A 21,977-nucleotide genomic window follows, 5' to 3' on the forward strand; every position below is an offset into this window, starting at 1 on the left:
ATAAAGATATGAGATTGTGATCGGAGGAGCCCAACGGAGAAGAAAGGGTGACAGCATAAGCATAAGGATTGGAGGTCAGGAAAAGGTCAAGAATGTTGGGCGTATCTCCAAGACGGTCAGGAATACGAGTAGGGTGTTGCACCAATTGCTCTAGGTCATGGAGGATAGCAAAGTTGTAAGCTAGTTCACCAGGATGGTCAGTGAAGGGAGAGGAAAGCCAAAGCTGGTGGTGAACATTGAATTCTCCAAGAATGGAGATCTCTGCAAAAGGGAAGAGGGTCAGAATGTGCTCCACTTTTGAAGTTAAGTAGTCAAAGAATTTCTTATAGTCAGAAGAGTTAGGTGAGAGGTATACAGCACAGATAAATTTAGTATGAGAGTGACTCTGTAGTCGTAGCCAGATGGTGGAAAACTCGGAAGATTCAAGAGCGTGGGCACGAGAGCAGATTAAGTCATTGTGCACATAAACGCAGCATCCAGCTTTGGATCGAAAATGAGGATAGAGAAAGTAGGAGGGAACAGAAAAGGGGCTACTGTCAGTTGCCTCAGACACCTGAGTTTCAGTGAGGAAAAGAAGATGAGGTTTAGAAGAGGAGAGGTGGTGTTCTACCGATTGAAAATTAGATATTAGACCACGAATGTTGCAGAAGTTAATGAAGAAAAAGTTGAGGGGGGTGTCAAGACACTTAAGGTCGTCGACAGAAAGGCAGTCCGATCTGGGGACATTTATGGTCCCCTCCCCAGATGGGGACTCCGAGGCTGGTGTAGGAGTCGCCATGATGATTTTAAAATTTTTGAGTGAAGGGTGTGTGTGTTATTAGGTGCTTGTAGTTTTGTGTGGAGGAAGAGAGTTGTCTTTAGAGGGCAGGCTGTGACTGCTCCCTTGTGTTGTGAGACACAAAGGGAAACGTTCAGTGAGGTCACAGCTGGGTTTAATGATAAGTTCACACCACCCCCTGAACAGTGCTTTAGACCTCACTGGTGTTCCTCAGGTGTCTGTCCTGTCACCCACTTCGTTTTATTCATCAATGATTTTCCAAACAAAGCTTCTTGGCCTATCCACTCCTACGCATCCACTCCTTGCACATTTCTACATCTTTTCCTTGACGTCCAACCCTTCAGGAAGCTGACAGGTCACGCAGGGAGCCTACAGATTTCGGATCTCTCTAAAATTTCTGATTAAGGCAGAGCAAACTTAGTATTGTTCAGTGTCTCAAAAACTCAACGCCTCCATCTATCAACTCGACACAACCTTACAGATAACTATCCCCTCTTCTTCAATGACACCCAACTGTTCTCCTCTAGTACACTGAACATCCTCTGTCTGTCCTTTACTTATAATCTAAATTGAAACTTCACATCTCATCTCTAGGCAAAACAGCTTTTATGAAGTTAGGTGTTCTGAGTCGTTTTCGCCAGTTTTTCTCCTCCCATCCCCCACTCCCACCACTCTGTACAGGAAAGCCGTTCATCTATGGAGTATGCTTTACATGTATGGGGAGACGGTTTCCTCTCATGCCACTATTTTATACAGCGTGAAATCAAGTTTTTTTTTTTTTTTTATCTTATCAATTCGTCTCTTCTGTCTGACCGTTTTCAACCTTTCTCTCATCGCCGCATTGTTGCATCTCTTTTTATCTTCAATCACTCTTTTTACCCTACCTGCTCTTCTGATATTGCTAATTGCATGCCTCTTCTTCTCCCGCGGCCTCACAGCGCAAGACTTTCTTCTTTCTCTTACCCCTATTCTGTCCACCTCTCTAATGCAAGAGTTAACTAGTATTTTCAATCATTCATCCCTTTCTCTGGTAAACTCTGGAACTTTTTTCCTGCTTCTGTATTTCCTCCTTCCTATGACTTCAGCTCTTTCAAGAGGGAGGTTTCAAAACATTTATCCTTTAATTTTTGACGAAAGCTATTGACTTTGTTCGGGGACAGTGTAGGTTCACTCGAGGTCTATCCAGAACTCGGGATCAGCGTATGCGTGAACACCATGCCAGATGTACGGTTCGATGCCTTATTTGTGAACTGTCATCACGGAGTGAGCATCTCCCTGCTGCTCTGAGGATGAATTCGATAGATGGTATGCTCTACTCATTGTTTCAACTCTGCGCTCTCGCTGTATTAATTTTTTTTATAAGAGAATTCTTCCCTTTTTTAGCGTGATCCATTGGAAACAAAAAGAAGACCTTGTTGAGGAAACGAAGATCACATAAAATGTAAGAACAATAGCATTATACACGAAAATTATGTATCTGAGTATTCAAACCGTCCCAAGAAACAATGAACCGAATATACTATCTACCGAATTAATCCTCAGAGAAACAGCGAGATTCTCGCTCCGTGATAGCAGGCCGAAAATGAGGCATTGAACTGTATATCTGGCATGCTGTTCACGCATCCACTGATCCCGAGTTCTGAACAGACCTCGAGTGAACCTACACCGGCACCTCAGTGGGCCTTTTTGTTTTTGTAGTTTTGTTGCCCGTGGCTGGTGCCCCTCCTACATAAAAAAAAAATAATAATAATAATAAGAATAAGTTTTTACCCTTGATGCTATCGTCGTCTACTTCCCTTTTAGGTCTTTAGACGGTTGTCTGGGTTAAGAAATTATTCCTTTTCCCTTCACTGTGAAGCTACCCTTTTTGCTTTTCGTCCCATCAATGGAAATATTTGTGAGGTCGTACTGACTCGTATAAAAAGGGGGACAAAGGTTTCTTGACTTGCCCCTACAAGCATGTAATTCTGGAATCTATTTTTCAATGTCTATTCCACGGGTACCATTATTTCTTTTTCCCTGCTCCCCTCGCTCTTGCAGTTGTTTGCCCGAATGACAACATTCCAAAGGCTTGTGAGTTATTATGCTGTTCCTGGATTTTATCATTGTCAAGTACTTTTAATTGTTGGTAACAGTACGAAAAAAAAAAGCATATTTTCCAGTTTTAATAAATCAACAAAGTCACCTCACTGAAGGACACAGTACAACTGCAGTCACAGTACTATATCCACACGGCACACCATGGCTCTAGGAAGACATGGGCAGACGAATACGTGCGAGTGGCAGCTTACACCGCTGCTATTCCCAGGGGTAGTGGAGTGAAGAGACTGGTGGTGGTACACGGGCTGCCTTTAGCTGTATATAGAACACCTCTCGGGTTCAGCAGGACTGGGAGCCACACCTCCTTGGTTCTCTGAGTGTAGAGAGGGTCTTCAGTAGGTCACCAGGATCACGAGCTACACCACCCTGGACCTTCAGTGTGTGTGGAGAGAGGCCTCCATGCCTCTTCTCCTCCCCCCTCATTCGCTTTCACCTACCTAGTCTCCTCGCCTCGTATTTCCGAAGAGGCTCGACATCATTTTCTAAACCCATTTCATACACACACCTCGGCCACCGTATACCAGACTACAACCATTTCATAATTGCAATGAGAACACCCACCATTATCACAAACTACCCATTAGTAAATTGCCTGTATGGTGAGAGTCATGTAAAGTCTGCTAACCTTCCTACGTATCCTACGTACGAGTGTGAGGCATGTCACTCCTCGCATGTCGTCTCCTCTCTTATTTCCCATTATCTTTTTAAAGAATTTTTTTTTTTTTTTCACTATGCTCTCAATGCATGAAATGAAATTTATATTTATATATTTTTTTATCTATTTTCTCCATCATTTTTGCAAATTTTGTTTCGCCACTTATACACTATACCTTTTACCTATCCTAGCAAATTGTGTAAAAAAAAAAAAAAAAATCCTTAAAACTTTTTATTTATTTATTTATTTTATTTTTTTCAAGTCTAGAATCTGTGTTGGACAGGTAAATTATGACCTCTTAAAAAAAAAAAAAAGCATATTAACTGAAGTTTTCACTTATAAATTTGTATTAGTTGGACAAATCTAAAATGAGGAAATGCGTTTTATGCCGTTGTAACCCCTATTTTTGAGAAAACGCCGATTAAAGTTTGGAAAAAATTTTCATATCACATCCTACTCTAATAAAGTTAAAATGTAATAATCCTCTTTTCATTTGACTCTTTATTGTTCTGTAGGTATACATAAGTAAAGACCGGGCACCTGGTCTCCCTTATAAAGGTACTATTCACTAGTGGTGGGCAGGAACCGATAACTTAGGTATTCACGGAATCGATTCCTTGGGCTGGCGGATCCGTCAGAACCGGTTGGCGGAGAATCGTGTAGAGCGCGCAGGGCCACCAGCGCTCCGGGTGAGTACCAGTCTTGGAACCGCCAGCGCGCTGCTCAGACGGTTACCAAGCGGAGCCGGTTCCAGAATCGCTTCCATGGGGAATCGTGTAGAGAGCGCTGTCTTGGAGCCGCCAGCGCGCTGTTCAGACGGTTACCACTAGTGTGTAGCGGTTCCAGGACTCATCTAGAATACTGGCAGAGATTATTACAAGCTCCTTGTCAAACACACATATTAGTTTTCTCCAGATAGCAGAGAGTGTATGTCACGTGGTCATATTGCTCTAGATATCGTTCCATCATGTAGTATGTAGAATTCCATCTAGTTTCTACATCCTGAATAAGTTTTTTTGAAGGCTGCTTGTGCTGCTCTTGCACCTGCATCAACTTATCAGAAGCCTTCACGCTGTGATGGGAAAAACTTACGATAGTCTTTATTTTTCTTTTAGCTTCTGGACATCCTCAGTGTTCTTAATGGAGTCCTGAACAACTAGATTCAAAGTGTGTGCAAAGCACGCGGTATGGCGAACATTCATTTGTTTTATTGCTGCAGTCATGTTAGCAGCATTGTCAGTCACAATTGAGTGAATTTTATCTAAAATGTTCCAATTATTGTAGACGATTCTTATCTCTTCTGCAATATTATCTGCTGTATGGGACTTCACCATACGGACAGTATCAAGCACAGGAGACTTGAGGACCCACTCTAGGGATATGTAGTGAGCTGTCACTGTGATGAATGCTTTCGTTTGTCGAGATGTCCATAATTTGTCTGTTGTTAAAGCAATACGTTTTGTTTTCTCCATCTCTCTGTCTCTCTCTCTCTCTCTCTCTCTCTACCACTCAATTGTAAATAGAAGGTAAGAGAGTCCTTCCTCTCTGCGACTTGGCTTATCTCGGGTTGAGTCCATTTACTAATCTCTTGAACTCCTTGTCTTCAACAACAGATAGTGGTTGTAAGTCTTCCACTATCATCCTGACAACCAGAGCGTCAAGTTCTTTCTCTTTATTCGAGCCATTCTTATAGGGCTGAGCCTTAGTGATGGCCTTTATCTGCGTTGGTTGAGCAGTGGTGGATGGTCTGGGGTATTTGGCAGCAATTTCCATATCTGCATCCTCCTTCTTTGAACTCCGCACATTCAATGGTCTGGTGCGCAGGTGTTTCATGTTCCATGTACCTCCACTGTACTAAAGCTTGTCTTTACACACCAAGCATACAACGACGTCAGACGACGTCTGTTCCATGTACGTTCACACTGGAGTTGTTCTATTCCGCTTGGATGCCATTGTTCTACATGAACATGAAATTTAGGCTTAATAATTGAGACGTACACCTCCATTCTCTATGCTCTGACGTTGCAAAGTAGGTACAAACGCGATATGTGCACCTTCAGCACGCTGCCTTTGAAAAAGGCTTGGTGCCTGTAATAAATATTACGTTATAATGTGAGAGAGGAAGGGTTGGAGTACAACTTACAGGTAAGTTATTTTGAATATCTGAAAAAATAAGGTCTTTCTTTATTCATGAGGATGATGGTCACGGATCCTCTCTCTCTTAGGCAGTTTTAGCTCCTAAGATCATTTATATATATATATATATATATATATATATATATATATATATATATATATATATATATATATATATATATATATATATATATATATATATATATATATATATATATATATATATATATATATATATATATATATATATATATATATATATATATATATATATATAAAGAGGGTGAAGAAAAGAAAGCTAGGTAAGAGAAAGTGAGTGGGAAGACAAGGGGTGAAAAAAAAAATATGAAAGATAGGTTGTGGGCTCCATCACATTGATATATATATATATATATATATATATATATATATATATATATATATATATATATATATATATATATATATATATATATATATATATATATATATATATATATATATATACATATGTGTGTTTGTGTGTGTGTGTGTGTGTACAAATACACATTACATATATGTGTGTATATATACACATTATATATATATATATATATATATATATATATATATATATATATATATATATATATATATATATATATATATATATATATATATATGTGTGTGTGTGTGTGTGTGTGTGTACATTATATATACATATATATATATATATATATATATATATATATATATATATATATATATATATATATATATATATATATATATATATATATATATATATATATATATATATATATATATATATATATATATATATATATATATATATATATATATATATATATATATATATATATATATATATATATATATATATATATATATATATATATATATATATATATATATATATATATATATATATATATATATATATTGTTACTGCCAGAGAGAGAGAGAGAGAGAGAGAGAGAGAGAGAGAGAACACTGAGGATGGTAGTAGATGGGATAGGGAGAAGATATTTTGCTTGATGATGATGAATGATTTGATGAATTTAGCTTCTGCTGGGTTAATGGAGATCAGATAAGGACTTCAAAGACTCCACACAAGAAACGTGTGTAGGGGACACCCAACTCTGCCCTGCCCTGGGGCAGAAGCAAATATACTGTAGAGGGGAGGGGACGTCGTGAACGAGCGTCTCGCATTGAGAGTGATCCCCAATCTACAGGGGTTAAATGACCTGCCAACACGTGAGTGTCTTGACTACAACATACTCAGTGTAACATATATGTCCTGTTTTGTGTAAGAGCGTACAGTAGCAAAATTTGTAATCTTATTCTGTAAGACTGATACTGTTAAGCTACCAATGTGTGCAGTAACGTAAATCTATAAACCTATTCCATAAGGCTGAGACTGTTAAGTTACCATTACATATTTGTCTTTATGAGAATTGGCTCGTGTCCACAGGTTTTGACCGATTCAATCAATACATCGAGTCAGCGTGAAACGGGTCTTATTATCCTGCACTGATCGCCCCAAGAAAGTGGCGATAACAGTCAAAACGTGAAGGGTCGGCCGCCGCGGACGGATTGTGGATCCCTACGACGAGGACGAGAGCGGAGCGGCGGGACTGTGAGTGAGCAAGGTGCGGTGCTGGGAGGGCGACAGAACAAGTGGTTGCCCGCTTGGTGGTAGTGAGTGGTAGCTGTGACGGAGACTGGTGCCACATCTCGACCACCGGAGAGACATCTTGCGCCCGCACCGACGGCCACGGCCACAAAGTGAGACAGTTGACAGGACTCGCTAGCTGGGCTTAAGGATTAAGGATAGCAGCGGGTCGAGCGCGTGTTCACGGACGTACATACATACATACAGACATATATATCTCCTGTGCGTTATTCATTGTTGGCGAATCTCTGTCACATAGGTGCAAGTTTAATTTAAGTTTATACATGCGCAATAGTATTTTACGTATTGTGTGGTGGCTGTGTCCTCGCTGAGGTGAGACACTGTGTGGTGGCTGTGTCCTCGCTGAGGTGAGACACTGTGTGGTGGCTGTGTCCTCGCTGAGGTGAGACACTGTGTGGTGGCTGTGTCTTCGCTGAGGTGAGACACTGTGTGGTGGCTGTGTCTTCGCTGAGGTGAGACACTGTGTGGTGGCTGTGTCCTCGCTGAGGTGAGACACTGTGTGGTGGCTGTGTCTTCGCTGAGGTGAGACACTGTGTGGTGGCTGTGTCTTCGCTGAGGTGAGACACTGTGTGGTGGCTGTGTCCTCGCTGAGGTAAGACACTGTGTGGTGTCTGTGTCCTCGCTGAGGTGAGACACTGTGTAGTGGCTGTGTCCTCGCGGTGGCGAGACACTGTGTGGTGGCTGTGTCCTCGCTGAGGTAAGACACTGTGTGGTGTCTGTGTCCTCGCTGAGGTGAGACACTGTGTAGTGGCTGTGTCCTCGCGGTGGCGAGACACTGTGTGGTGGCTGTGTCCTCGCTGAGGTGAAACACTGTGTGGTGGCTGTGTCCTCGCTGAGGTGAGGCACTGTGTGGTGGCTGCGTCCTCGCTGAGGTGAGACACTGTGTGGTGGCTGTGTCCTCGCTGAGGCGAGACACTGTGTGGTGGCTGTGTCCTCGCTGAGGTGAGACACCGTGTAGTGGCTGTGTCCTCGCGGTGGCGAGGCACTGTGTGGTGGCTGTGTCCTCGCTGAGGTGAAACACTGTTTAGTGGCTGTGTCCTCGCGGTGGCGAGGCACTGTGTGGTGGCTGTGTCCTCGCTGAGGTGAAACACTGTTTAGTGGCTGTGTCCTCGAGGTGGCGAGACACAGTGTAGTGGCTGTGTCCTCGCGCAGGCGAGGCACTGTGTAGTGACTGTGTGGAGTACATACATCGGCGCTGAGGCCAGCATGGATCGACAAGAAGAAGGGGAGACACTTCGGTGGAAGGATGATGTTGATGACAATGGCTCACTCAAGAGTAGTGAGGAGGGTAACACCACCACCCTTCCTCCAGCATCACCAGGTTTAGAGCACAAGGTGGATTCTCTTTTTGATGCAGTCCAAAGGATACAGTAATCAGTAACAACTCTCCTGAACAAGGACAAGGCGGAACAAAGAGAAACCAGTAAAGGGACCGATAAGGTGGCCCAGAGAACATCACCCCAGGAACTCGTAGAGATTGAGTCTGAACCGGATCAGGTAAACCAGGGGGAGGATAAAGGATGCTCCGTACCTGCGCTTGATGTCTCGTCGAGAATGCTTCACCAGGGGGAGCACAAAGGGCTCAACAAGACAAAGGAGACTGATGAAAAGTCACAGAATGATGGATTTTCCAAGCTCCTTAGAGGCTTACAACTTTCGAAGAGAGTGACACCTATATTTAGTGGAGGAACCTGTTTTGAATTTTGGGAGTTTAAGCAAGCTTTCCAACGCCATGTCAAAGTCATGGATATGCCTGCTATCGTCAAACTAGAGACACAAGTTTCTGCTTACACTGGACAGATTAGAGGTAAGGTCCGGTCATGTATGAAGATCGAAGATTCTAACACTGGGTATGAACGTGCGCTAGAACTGCTTGAGGAGCGATATGGTGATGAAGACACCTTTGTAGATAAAATGATAAAAAGAATCTTACAGGGATCTCCTCTGAGAGCAAGGGATGTAAAGGGCTTAAGGAAGTTCACCGATAAACTGGAGGAATGTTTTCATAATTTGACCATTCTAAATCAGGTAAAGGAGATTGATTCACGCTATGTAATGTACCTGCGAGCCAACCGGTTGTCGAGAAGGATAAGAGAAGATTATATCTTACAACAGATGGCCTACAAAGGAAAACACAAAGAAAGGCCTGGGATACATTGGATGATACAATTTGTTCGTGATGCAACAACTAGTGCAGAAGCCATCAGTGAACATGAGCCAGAGAAACAATAAGTAATAACCATGTCGGAATAAGGGAAATGAATTATAGCTGTCAAAGGAGTGAGAGTGAGACGATGGTGGCTCTACCCATTCTGAAGGTGAAGTAAAGGTTAAGCACAACAGAAACCAGTCCTCCATCATAAGAGGAGCTCTCTTAGATGCGGGTAGTGACCGTACGTTCTGCACACGTAAGATCGCTAAACAGCTACAAGAAAAGGGGAAAAGGGTTAAGCTTTCCCTCATTACAATCTCCGAGAAGAGGAATGAACTCGACACAGAAGAGATAACGAGCGTGGGTGTAAATGGTGTCAGATCTATCATTGTTACCAATGTGCTAGTGATTGAAGCATTACCAGAATTACTGAGATCTACGGCTGCAACCTTCAGGAACATCAGTGAAGTAACACATCTCCAAGGAATAACAGTACTAGAACAACTCCCATGAGCGGTAGATGTTATAATAGGACTAGATACGCCTAATGCTTTGTGCCCTTGAGGTCAGAAAGGGTGGAGATTGAGAACCCTTCGTAGCACGGACTCCCTTAGGATGGACAATTAATGGCCCTGTGTTAAGGACAGACCCTGAACAAGTGGCGAGGGGTTACTTGGCTACATTAACTACGCAGGACTCGATTGGTTTAGAGGAACAAGTAAGACGGTTGTGGGAACAGGACTCAAACTACGATCACGAAGAGAAAATGTCAGTAGAAGACAAGAAGGTGATGACTTTGTGGTCACAATCGATCGTACAAGTAGATGGTCATTACCAGCTGCCAATCCCATTCCGCCAAGACGACCCTGAATTACCAAATAATAAGGTGCTTGCTGAACACCGCCTTCGAAGTTTAAGGAGTCGCCTCATAAGAAATCCTGGACTCAGACAGCGGTACCGACAAGAGATGCAACATATGATCAGTTCAGGTTTTGCTGAACGAGTAGATGGTGATAAAACTGGAAGGACCTGGTATCTACCTCATCATCCGGTACTAAATGCCAAGAAACCAGAAAAGCTGAGAATAGTCTTTGATTGTGCGGCTGAGTACAAATCGATATCGCTGAACAGCCGTGTCATACAAGGACTGAACATGAACAACAAACTGATAGGAGTCCTCATCAGGTTGCATCAAGGGAGAATCGTTATCATGGCTGACATCGAAGCTATGTTCCACCAGGTGAAGTTGTCTCCCGCAGAGAGGGATGTGCTAAGGTTCCTATGGTGGGCAGATGACCAGCTCGCTGGTGACCCTGAAATCTATCGCATGACAAGTTCGCCTCTTTGGGGGTGTTTGGAGTCCATCCTATGCTGGATTCGCCCTACGGTGGGCATTCTCTGAACATGGAGGGAATATGCCCGAAGATATTATCAGAAGTGAACAAAACTTTTATGTGGATGATTTACTTTCTCAATGAATTCCTTGGCGAGAGCTTTGATTATAACTCATCGGTTGAGAACCTTACTGTTAAAGGGCGGTTTCAAGCTTACCAAGTGGATTTCAAATAACAAAGGAGCACTTAAGACTATCCCAGAGACGCAAAGAGTAGCAATGCCAAATCAGATAATGTTTACAGGGAAGACGCATACCGAACGTGCATTGAGACTTCTTTGGGAACTCCAAAGGGATGAAATTGGGGTAATGGTACACCCTGGGACTAGACGGGGTGTCTTAAGCATGGTCAGCTCTATATGTGATCCCTTAGGTCTCCTTGCTCCAGTGATTATACTTGGTAAACTTCTGTTCCAAGAATGTCAAAGAACCACTACATGGGATGAACCACTGACAGATCCGAATGAACCGGCCTTGCTACGGTGGAGGAAAGGACTTAAACACCTATCAGGAGTCAGAATACCGCGGTAGTATTTGTCTGAGAACGCAGACCAACAGAGAGACATACAACTGCACCATTTTAGCGATGCCTCCCAACAGGCGTATGAATCTGTGTCCTATTTAAGGACAACTCGTAAGGATGGCTCCCATTATGTGGCCTTTATATGTGATAAGGCCAAACTAGCTCCGATAAAGAAACTCACCATTCCTCGTCTCAAGCTGTGCACTGCAGTCCTGTCTGCTAAGGCCAACAAACAATTGAGGAGGGACATAGAACTACCAGTTTCCCAGTCCGTGTTTTGGACGGACAGCACAGCGGTAGTTCAGTACATAAAGAATACCAAGAGGCGTTTCCTTACCTTTGTAGCAAATCGTGTGGGAATGATACATGATATGTCCAATGTAACGGTGTCACATAATTAATAATAATGTGTATTGTATTTATAATGCCTTGCTTGATTAGCAATATAAGTGTATGTATACATATATGCATAAGTGCAAATAGTGGGTGTTGGCGCATAAGGGTGGGGCGGATATGATCACGCCACCCTACGTCACACACACACCATGGAACTTTCCATACTCCTTTTATTGCCATCGATAAGTAATCGATAGCACCTACATTACAGTATCTAAGTATTCTCTATAGTTAATCTCTCCCTAATGTATTTTGGCATGTATTACTCTTAGCTATAAGTAGCTTTTCCCTTGCCTTATTTATGTAATTAGAGAGTAATAATTATGAATATATTCATGTACTGTGAGTGCGGTCAACCCGCCCCTATTTCTAATGTCAGCACTTTTTGAAGGCGCTAAGCGTCCCTTGTGCCGGCTTCGGCAGTCTCTTGCCAGGGTGTGACGCTGTACCACGCAGAGGACATCCGTTGTCCCGTACGCGCCACACCCTTCTCCACAATTCTGTACATATATCTAAATATACCTATTTTTATACGTTCACCTTTGACATTCACCTGAAAACCACAGAAACTCACCAAGAGTGACTTTACCTATTATATAAAGGTAAGATACTAATGAACAGTGTCCAGTGGTAATTGATAATTCAAAACCACCCCGGAACATTTGGTGGCAGCTTAATGAGATACGAATAACTAACTCCAGTGCCAAGTGCAACAACAATAAACAGTGGTTGAAAGTGAAGTGGTGAACGGACAAAGTGAACGGAGAAAACGGCAACCAGTGGCAGGGTAGTGAGGAGAGCAGAGGAGCGAGCCGGCGTTGTTTACAAAACTTACGCTGACACACCAAAACACTCGCACCAAGCCAAGAGCGACGCACCTAACGGTCTCGCCTTACTCACCCAGCCTGCCACTCCCAAGATTCACTTCTCTTTGTTATTAAAGGAGGAGACTTAAAAGACTCGAGGAGAAACCTAACAATTCTTTGGTTTCCCCTCGGTCTAATTATTCGTCGTAGATTCTCGGCGAAGACATCATCGGCGCAGACATTCTCGGCGCAGACCAACACATCTTCCACCTGCAGGAATCCTGCAGGATTCTACAAGAACACTACTATCCTAAGAGGAGCTTCCCAAGACGGAAGGAGTCTTCCTAAGAAGAAGATATATATATATATATATATTTTTTTTTTAAGTGTGAATTTCTCCGGCTACAGTCGTGAGTACAGACACTTAGTGGTACACCACACCAATATTAAATAAAACACTTGTGGTAACGCAAACACTGTTAGGGTTCATGTATAACTCACCTATTTCAGTGATGTTACTTATGTGGAAATTAAAATAATTTAGTTTGCCTCTTAAACACCGTTTTCTTTTTCTGCTGGACGGAGCGCTCGCTCTCGTTTTCTTTTAAGTGTTCAGGGATAACTAGGATAATTCCATTTCTGTCCCTAACCCTTCAATTCTGTTAAAATTTTCACACTTCTCAAAATACTAACCATTCATCCTTTAAGAGTGGAAACGCCTTTGGACGATGGAAACGTAATTTAAGTGTGTAATTAATACCTAATTAAGATAGTAATAATACTACATTTATGGATAAAGCTGATAAGTTAGCTGAAATCTATGAACTGGAGTGTCATTTCCAAGCGGATAATAGTGACACTAGATCATCAGAAGCACTATCAACGGAACCAAAAGCCACTACAGTGGAAAATACCGTGCCTCATGAGGACGGAAACGTGTTGATTACAAGATCAGGGAATAAATACCCATCATTATCAGCAGCAACCATGGCTAATCCTAATGCTTCTGCTACAGCCTCTACTGGCTCTCCTTATGCCTTGCATGCATCTACTACACTTAAGGTACTTCCTATTCCTGAAACAATATCAGCATTTCGCGGAGAAAACCCGCAAGAAAGGGCTCATGATTTCATCCGTTTGTGTGAGGATGTTATGACAAGAGCAAATACTATCACCGATGAAGACAAGATCTCTTTCGTCAGATCTAAATTGGCTGGAGAAGCAGCACACATGATGAATACCAGCGCTTTTAGTCCACTTGAAATAGGGACTAGTTATGCAAATTTCAAGAAAAATTTCTTGAACATTTTTGGGGGTAAGAGTCAAACTGACCTAATGGTACTAGCCTCCAAGGTGGGTCTTAGATTTGCAGCTGAAATTAACTCTCTTCACGAAATGAAAGCCTTAATCCCTACACACCAGTTCGTAACGGACTTCATGGATGTCTTACGACTTAACAACTGGTTCCAAGGAAACAGTATGACAGAAACAGATTTCAGAAGACTTCTGGAATTCATCTTTTACATATCATTGGTGAATGGGGAAGTGAAGAAAACCGCAAGTCATTTTCGCTTTAAACCGGGAGACACAGTAGCTGACCTTGCAGTCCTGATTCGGGAGAAAAGAGGGCTATCTGGTGCCTCTCCGGAAACTCAAACCTCATTGGTTGCTCCACTCATGGATGATGACCAATCTCAACCTTGTGCGGCAGCCATGGCGAGGCCTGGAAATGTCTGTTCGTACTGCCATAAAATAGGTCATGTTGAAAAAAGATGTTATAAGAAACAAAAGGACCAGAAATTGGCAGCAAATAAATCCGACTTGGAGAACAAAACAAAAGAGGGTAATCTCTCTGTTAGACCAAAACCAGGTGCATCGCCCCAAGTGAAAACTGGTAGGACAAGATCCTACAGGGACGTCGCTACCCAATACTGCCTCATACATGGCCAGTGTAAACACTCATCAGAGCAATGTAAAGATATAATCAATATGAGAATTGAAAAACAGGCCAGAGCTAACCTGAACAGTACAAGGCAGTCGGGGGAAGACCAGCGCACAGTAGTAAACAAACCCGACTAAAACATCTAAATGCGCAAGACGCTGAGGCAGCAGATTCTTCTGACATGTCAGTGTATTCAACCATAAATGCTGCCAACAACCAAACAGACATAATGGCATTACCAACTAGGGTAGGTAAGCATCGCTTATCTTTGGCTGTAGACACTGGAGCCACAGTAAACGTGATCTCTGAAGAATCTTACAAGATTCTGAAACGGAATTCACGCGGTGGTAAATGGATACTCCGTCCAAGTGACTTGAATCTTTCTGGTGTCACAGGGTCAGCCCTGAAAATCTTAGGAAAAATTTCCTTACCAATAAGTCTATCTAAGCATACTCAGCTTATTCAAACTGATTTCTATGTAGTCAGTAACTTTAAACTTCCTTCTGACGGCTTATTAGGGCTAAGAGCCATGAAGTCTCACCAGATAGTAATCTATCCAAAGCAAAATACAGTCATGTACTGCGGACGACATCTGGAAGGGATGAAACATCCTGCACCTTTGGTTTCCAGGCAACCCAGAAACGGTTCTTTATCACGGAAGGGACAAAGATCCAATGGGGAGCCTCAAACGATTCCATCTGTCCGGTCTCCTACGAGAGATAAGGATATAACAGAAGCATGGAGGGAAGCAAAAGCAATTGTCAATGCCAGTTATGACATTCCTACTCGTGTGGCAAAACGGATTACAATTCGTGTTCCAGAAGCTCCTGTAGGCAGTGACATCTGTCTTGAAGGTATAGGTAATGTTAGGCGATTGGCTGTTGAATCGACTCTTTCCACAATTAGAAAGGGTCATGTCACTGATGCTTTGGTGGTGAACACTACTGGAAGTTCTGTAAGGATCAAACAAGGTCTTTTCCTTGGAAAGTGCCTGGTTTATGACAAGAAAGTGGTACCAGAACCCAGTATTCTGCCTGGAGCCTGCGTCTCTTCGGTGAGTCAGTCTGCTGTTGACACCGAGCTGGGGCAGGCGCCAACCCTATGTTCGTTTGTCAATGTTGTGGACTACCCCGAAATGAGGCCCGCGCTCTTGGACTTATTGGGGAAGTATCGCAGTGTCCTGGCACTACCTGGAGAATCCTTAGGTGTGACCGATCGAGCGGAACACCACATTAGGTTAAAACCAAACACTAAGCCAGTATATATACCAGCTTATCGTCTTCCTCATAGTCAGAGGGCGACTGTAGATGACATGATTCATGACATGATTGACAAGGGAGTGATTCAAGAATCGTGCTCTCCTTGGAATTCACCAATCTTTTTGGTTCCCAAGAAAGATAAATCTTTCAGGCCGGTAATCGACTTCCGGCGGGTTAATGATGTCACAGTGGATGATCATTATCCTTTACCTGTCCTGAGCGACCTTCTAATGTCCTTAGGTCGTGGAAACAAAATTTTCTCTAGTTTAGACCTGTTGTCAGGATACTGGCAGGTTCCCTTAGCCCCCACTTCACGGGAAATAACGGCGTTCAGTACGCCTAGTGGCCATTACGAATGGTTACGCATGCCTTTTGGATTAAAATCCGCTCCTTTAACATTCCAGAGAATGATTAACAGTATTTTCACGGGTTTACTTGGCAAAACCGTGTTTGCATACCTGGATGATATAATCATCGCTAGTAAGGATCAAGAATCCCATCTGGAGAGTTTAAAATTAGTCCTCCAGAAGCTTGAAGAAGCTGGACTTAAAGCAAAGCTTTCTAAATGTGAATTTCTAAAAGCCAAAATAAAATTCCTTGGCCATGTAGTCGATGGTGAAGGAATCCACACGGTGGATGAAAAGGTCATAGCTGTACAGAAGTTTCCTCAACCTAAATCGGTGGAGAATGTCAGATCTTTCCTAGGTCTTGCGGGATATTACCGTCCTTTCATCAAGAATTTTGCGGCAATTGCATCCCCACTTACTAAACTCCTTAAAAAGGATGTTGCTTTCCATTGGGAGGCTGCTCATGAACAAAGTTTCAATGAATTAAAATCACTATTAACAAATGCACCTGTACTTGCTTTCCCAGAGCATTCAGAGCCGTTCATTATTTGCACGGATGCTTCTTCTCTAGGACTGGGAGCAGTACTGATGCAGACAGATGCCAGAGGCAAAAACTATGTAATAGCATATGCAAGTCGTGTGCTTAATCCAGCAGAGTCTAATTACTCTGTCACTCATCAAGAAACACTTGCTGTAGTTTGGGCTTTAAAACATTTTAAGGACATTATCCTTGGATATCCAATTACAGTCTACACGGATCATGCACCCGTAATTGAACTTTTCAAAGGGAAAAATTTAACTGGACGAGTGGCAAGATGGTACTGTACCATGCAGGAATTTGCTCCAGTAGTCAAGTACTTGCCAGGTCGTGCTAATGTAGTAGCCGACGCACTTTCACGAAATGTGCCTGTGGGAGCTGTCAGTGACTCGATCCCTGTAAATAACTTCACCTTGAAGGAATTAAGTAAAGCACAGCGAGAGCATGAAATATGGTCTAAGGTCATACATGCTCTGGAGTCAGGCGAAGAAGATAATCTTCCACGTCTACATATACCATTCTCTCAATTTTTCATGTCACCAGACAATGTTCTGTGTCGACATAATCCCCAAATGGGAAAGTCTAGTAAACAACACATCATTCCTGAGAGTTTAGTCCATGTCATACTTATCTTAGTGCACGACATGCCAAGTGCAGGACATCCAGGAAGAGAGCGAACTCTACAAGCAGCGCGTAAAAGCTATTATTGGCCTACCATGCGCACTGACATAGAAGATTATGTTGCCAGGTGTATATCATGTGCAAAGCACAAGGGTGCGGTAAAAGGACCAGCCCCAATACTGGAATATCCACTACCTGAGCGACCTTGGGACATTGTCTCCATTGATCTTCTTCAATTACCCAAGAGTCAAAATGGCTCGCAGTATCTACTTGTGTGTGTAGACCATTTTTCAAGGTTCGTGGTTCTCTCACCTTTAAAGGAAAAATCTGCTAAATATGTAGCGCATGCGCTAGTAACTAAGTTGTTTTGTCCATACTCAGCACCACGAGTGTTGTTAAGTGATAATGGATCTGAATTTCGCAATGAAATCCTACAAGGAATATGTACACAGTACAACATTAAACACACATACACTGTGGCTTACCATCCTTCTTCAAATGGAATAGTAGAAAGAGCAAACAGGAAAATCCTGGAGGTTCTTCGTCCAGTTGTAAACAGTCTCCATGATGACTGGGAGGACTGGTTACCACACGTTGGTGCCTGCATTAACAGTTCAATGTGTGAAAGTACTGGGAAATCCCCACATTATATATTATATGGTGAAGATAAAAATCTTCCTTATGATTTGTTGGCAAGTCCACAAACTCCAGTATACAACGTAGATGACTATGTTAAACAACATATGCATGTTTTCAAGGACATTCATGCTAAAGTCCGAAGTAGGCTACAAGCTTCTAGGGCAGAAATGATGGCTAGACAACACAAGCGTGCGACCCCTGTCACGATACAGGTTGGAGACACAGTTAAAGTTCGTTATCCGGACAGGACCTCCAAACTCTCCCCTAAATTTAGTGGTCCATGCTCGGTTGTCCGCCAGTTACATGGTAACAAATTTGAGGTGCATGACCCTCTTCTTAACACTGCTGAGATAGTACATAGTGATCGGCTTGTGAAGACTAACGCTCAGCTCCAGTCATCAACAGAGAGTACTACTGATCAGGTTACAAACCTTAATTCTACTAATACTATAAAGACGCATAGGTATAACCTTCGCTCACGCAGCTAATTGCCTGCATTACTTACAGATGGCACTGGGCCTCCTGGTTACCTTCTTGAGCATGCTGCAAGTGCTACAAGCGTCCACTGCGTTGCATATCAAACCGGGGGCTCTCACCACACATCTTGGGGAAGTAACCTTAATAGAAGATGTTCTTCTGGTTCGATATCCTTTTTCTACCTTATTTTCCGTAACTTCGGACCTCGACGCTGTCTCAGAAACTTTGGATAACTCCTTACAGGAACTGGAATCCTTACTTGCTGATGAAACGCATAGCCAGACACAAGTTTTCTCACAAACCATAATCAAAGCTTTAAAAGCAAGGGTAGAATTCTTACACGGGAAATTGAACCAATCTCAGCATGACTACAACCTTCATCCAGTGCACGCTCGTACCAAAAGAGGACTCATAAATGGGTTGGGACAACTGTCTCAATATCTTTTTGGCACCGCCTTGGACGAGGATGTACAGGATTTAAGGAAACATTATGATCAACTAATAACGGTTGCAGCTACTAATAAGAAGGTCCTGAACCTACATCACAATAAAATAGTTAAATTAGAAACTAATCTCAATGAGTTATTACAGTATTCAAATGATTTAACAACTGTGCTTGATAATGCCTTACATAGTTTAGATGTGATAAATCACGTTGTGGTTATAGATCAAGCTTTGCATGTATTTGAAGCTTCCTTGGGTTCAGTTCTCTCCATTAATGAAGCGATAATTCGCAACATGGTGGATGCTGTCAATGGCAGGGTAACAACTTCACTATTTCCTGTAGAGGATTTGCTTCACACAATAGAAATTGGTCAGTCAACCTACAAATTGACACCAGTGTATGCAGCGGACATGATCCAGTATTACTACCCATTGCTGGAAGCTACCTTGACCACAGATGCAATAATTGTAAACATACCTTTTAAATCTCAGGATCATTTTGAGGCTTATGAGATTAAACCTTTTCCATTTTCCGTTAATAATTCTGTGATGACACTGGACATGAATCCTTCCTTAGTGCTAATAGCCAAGGATTTTTCATTATATACAATTGGAGATTTAACTGAATTAAAACGTTGTAAATCTTCATACTTGCATTTGTACCATTGTTCAAGTATCCAATTTGCTTTCTTACCTGTAGTAAAAGGTATTTGTGAAGTCGTCTTGACACGTTCAGAGGCGTCTGCAGCTCTAACACTCTGTCCATACAAGCATGTGGTTTCAAAACCTATTTTCCATTGCAATTTTCATGGATATCATTACTTTTATTTCACAGAAAACTTTTACGTCTCTGTGACTTGCCCAGAAGGGACCACCTATGAGGAGGTTATAGGACATTATGCGGTACAAGATGCTTGTCATGTACGTTCTAGTAAACTAACCACTTACCCTTCTAGGATTAATTTAGCTTTTACGACAGACCTTTCATATAGAGTTTTCCCTGTTACTTCCCTGGAGAATTTGACAAAGTCAAGGATTTCTTTTATAACAAACTCCTTATCCACTCTTTCCTTCTCAAACACAGAAGAGTTTTCAGAGGCTCTAGAGACATCCTTACCAGTATATCTGAAACCTGGGATTCTCTATCCAAGTATCCTGACACCTTGCCTTATTTTAATGTTTTTGTTAATATTCTTATATGTGTGTGTTAGGAAAGCCTTAAATTTGTATATATATCTTGATAGTAGACGTAAACGTCTTAATGAAGGAGTTTCATACACATAACATGGTTAGGTACACTGTATTCGCGAGGACGCGTCAAGTAGGTGACCGAGCGATGTAACGGTGTCACATAATTAATAATAATGTGTATTGTATTTATAATGCCTTGCTTGATTAGCAATATAAGTGTATGTATACATATATGCATAAGTGCAAATAGTGGGTGTTGGCGCATAAGGGTGGGGCGGATATGATCACGCCACCCTACGTCACACACACACCATGGAACTTTCCATACTCCTTTTATTGCCATCGATAAGTAATCGATAGCACCTACATTACAGTATCTAAGTATTCTCTATAGTTAATCTCTCCCTAATGTATTTTGGCATGTATTACTCTTAGCTATAAGTAGCTTTTCCCTTGCCTTATTTATGTAATTAGAGAGTAATAATTATGAATATATTCATGTACTGTGAGTGCGGTCAACCCGCCCCTATTTCTAATGTCAGCACTTTTTGAAGGCGCTAAGCGTCCCTTGTGCCGGCTTCGGCAGTCTCTTGCCAGGGTGTGACGCTGTACCACGCAGAGGACATCCGTTGTCCCGTACGCGCCACACCCTTCTCCACAATTCTGTACATATATCTAAATATACCTATTTTTATACGTTCACCTTTGACATTCACCTGAAAACCACAGAAACTCACCAAGAGTGACTTTACCTATTATATAAAGGTAAGATACTAATGAACAGTGTCCAGTGGTAATTGATAATTCAAAACCACCCCGGAACACCAAGCCTGAACAATGGCGATATGTCAGCTCAGAATCAAATCCTGCTGACGATGCTTCTCGGTGAGTAGAAGGAGACAGATTCACCAGTGAGACTTGATGGCTACGGGGGCCCTCATTTTGAGCCTGGATGAGAGGGACTGGCCTACATTCCCACAACAAATCTCAGATCTTAGTGACAGTGATCCAAAGGTGAGAAAGGAGTGTACGGCGTTAACCTTACAGAGCAATAGTGAAGAAGACAGCATCAAGACCCTGATTACACGATATTCGTCATGGTACCGTCTCTTGGTAGGAGTTGCTTGGATAAAGAGATTCCTACGTTGGTGTCAGAGGAAGTGGACATATGGAAGAAATGAAGACAGGGGGCATTAAGCCTAGAGAACTGGAGGAATCAAGGACCGCTGTCTTGCGCATAATGCAAGCAGAGAGCTTTGCATCAGAAAGACTTACATTACAGCATCGGGGTATGGTAGTGAAAGGTAACCTCAGCCGCCTAGATCTGTTCTTAGATGATGATGGTCTAATTAGAGTTGGAGGTCGGTTGAGACATGATAATGGACAATCTTCACTGGGGAATCCCATACTGTTGCCCAGAGATAATCATGTCACAAAACTCATTACTGAAGAAGTACACACACTGAAGTTGGACATTCTGGACGTGAGCATACCTTGGCGTTACTGCGCGAATTATAATGGATCCCACGGTGTCACAGCTTGCTAGATCGTATAACACGAAACTGTATAACCTGCCGTCGGAACAACTGGAGAACCACACATCAACGACAAGCGGACCTACCAGAGGATCGAATTAAGATAGGAGAGAAAGCCTTCAACTATTGTGGGGTGGACTGTTTTGGACCCTTTCTGATCAAGCAAGGACGGGGCATTTTTACATGTCTAACTACCCGGGCCATCCATTTAGAGGTTCTGACATCCCTGACTGCGGACATATTCATTACTGCACTCTTGAGATTCTGTGCTCGAAGAGGCTCACCTAAACGCATTAGGTCAGACCAGGGAACTAACCTGGTAGGAGCGAACAAGGAACTACAACAGGCCTGCAAGAGTCGGCATAAGGAT

The 21,977-nt window shown here is 42.4% G+C and overlaps 2 protein-coding genes across 2 annotated transcripts in view; one reads left to right on the forward strand and one right to left on the reverse strand.

Moving 5' to 3' along the window:
* LOC135112275 (uncharacterized) overlaps positions 1–21,977 on the forward strand; it is a 33,650-nt gene that overhangs the window by 3,713 nt on the left and 7,960 nt on the right. The window lies entirely within an intron of this gene.
* LOC135111944 (uncharacterized) lies at positions 7,623–8,552 on the reverse strand. Its single transcript, XM_064025621.1, has 2 exons — positions 8,533–8,552; positions 7,623–8,421 (listed from the first exon to the last, which is right to left on the reverse strand). The coding sequence occupies exons 1-2, from the start codon at positions 8,550–8,552 to the stop codon at positions 7,623–7,625; spliced, it is 819 nt and encodes a 272-aa protein (XP_063881691.1).

Source organism: Scylla paramamosain, chromosome 23, assembly GCF_035594125.1.
Source record: "Scylla paramamosain isolate STU-SP2022 chromosome 23, ASM3559412v1, whole genome shotgun sequence".
Lineage (NCBI taxonomy): Eukaryota > Metazoa > Arthropoda > Malacostraca > Decapoda > Portunidae > Scylla > Scylla paramamosain.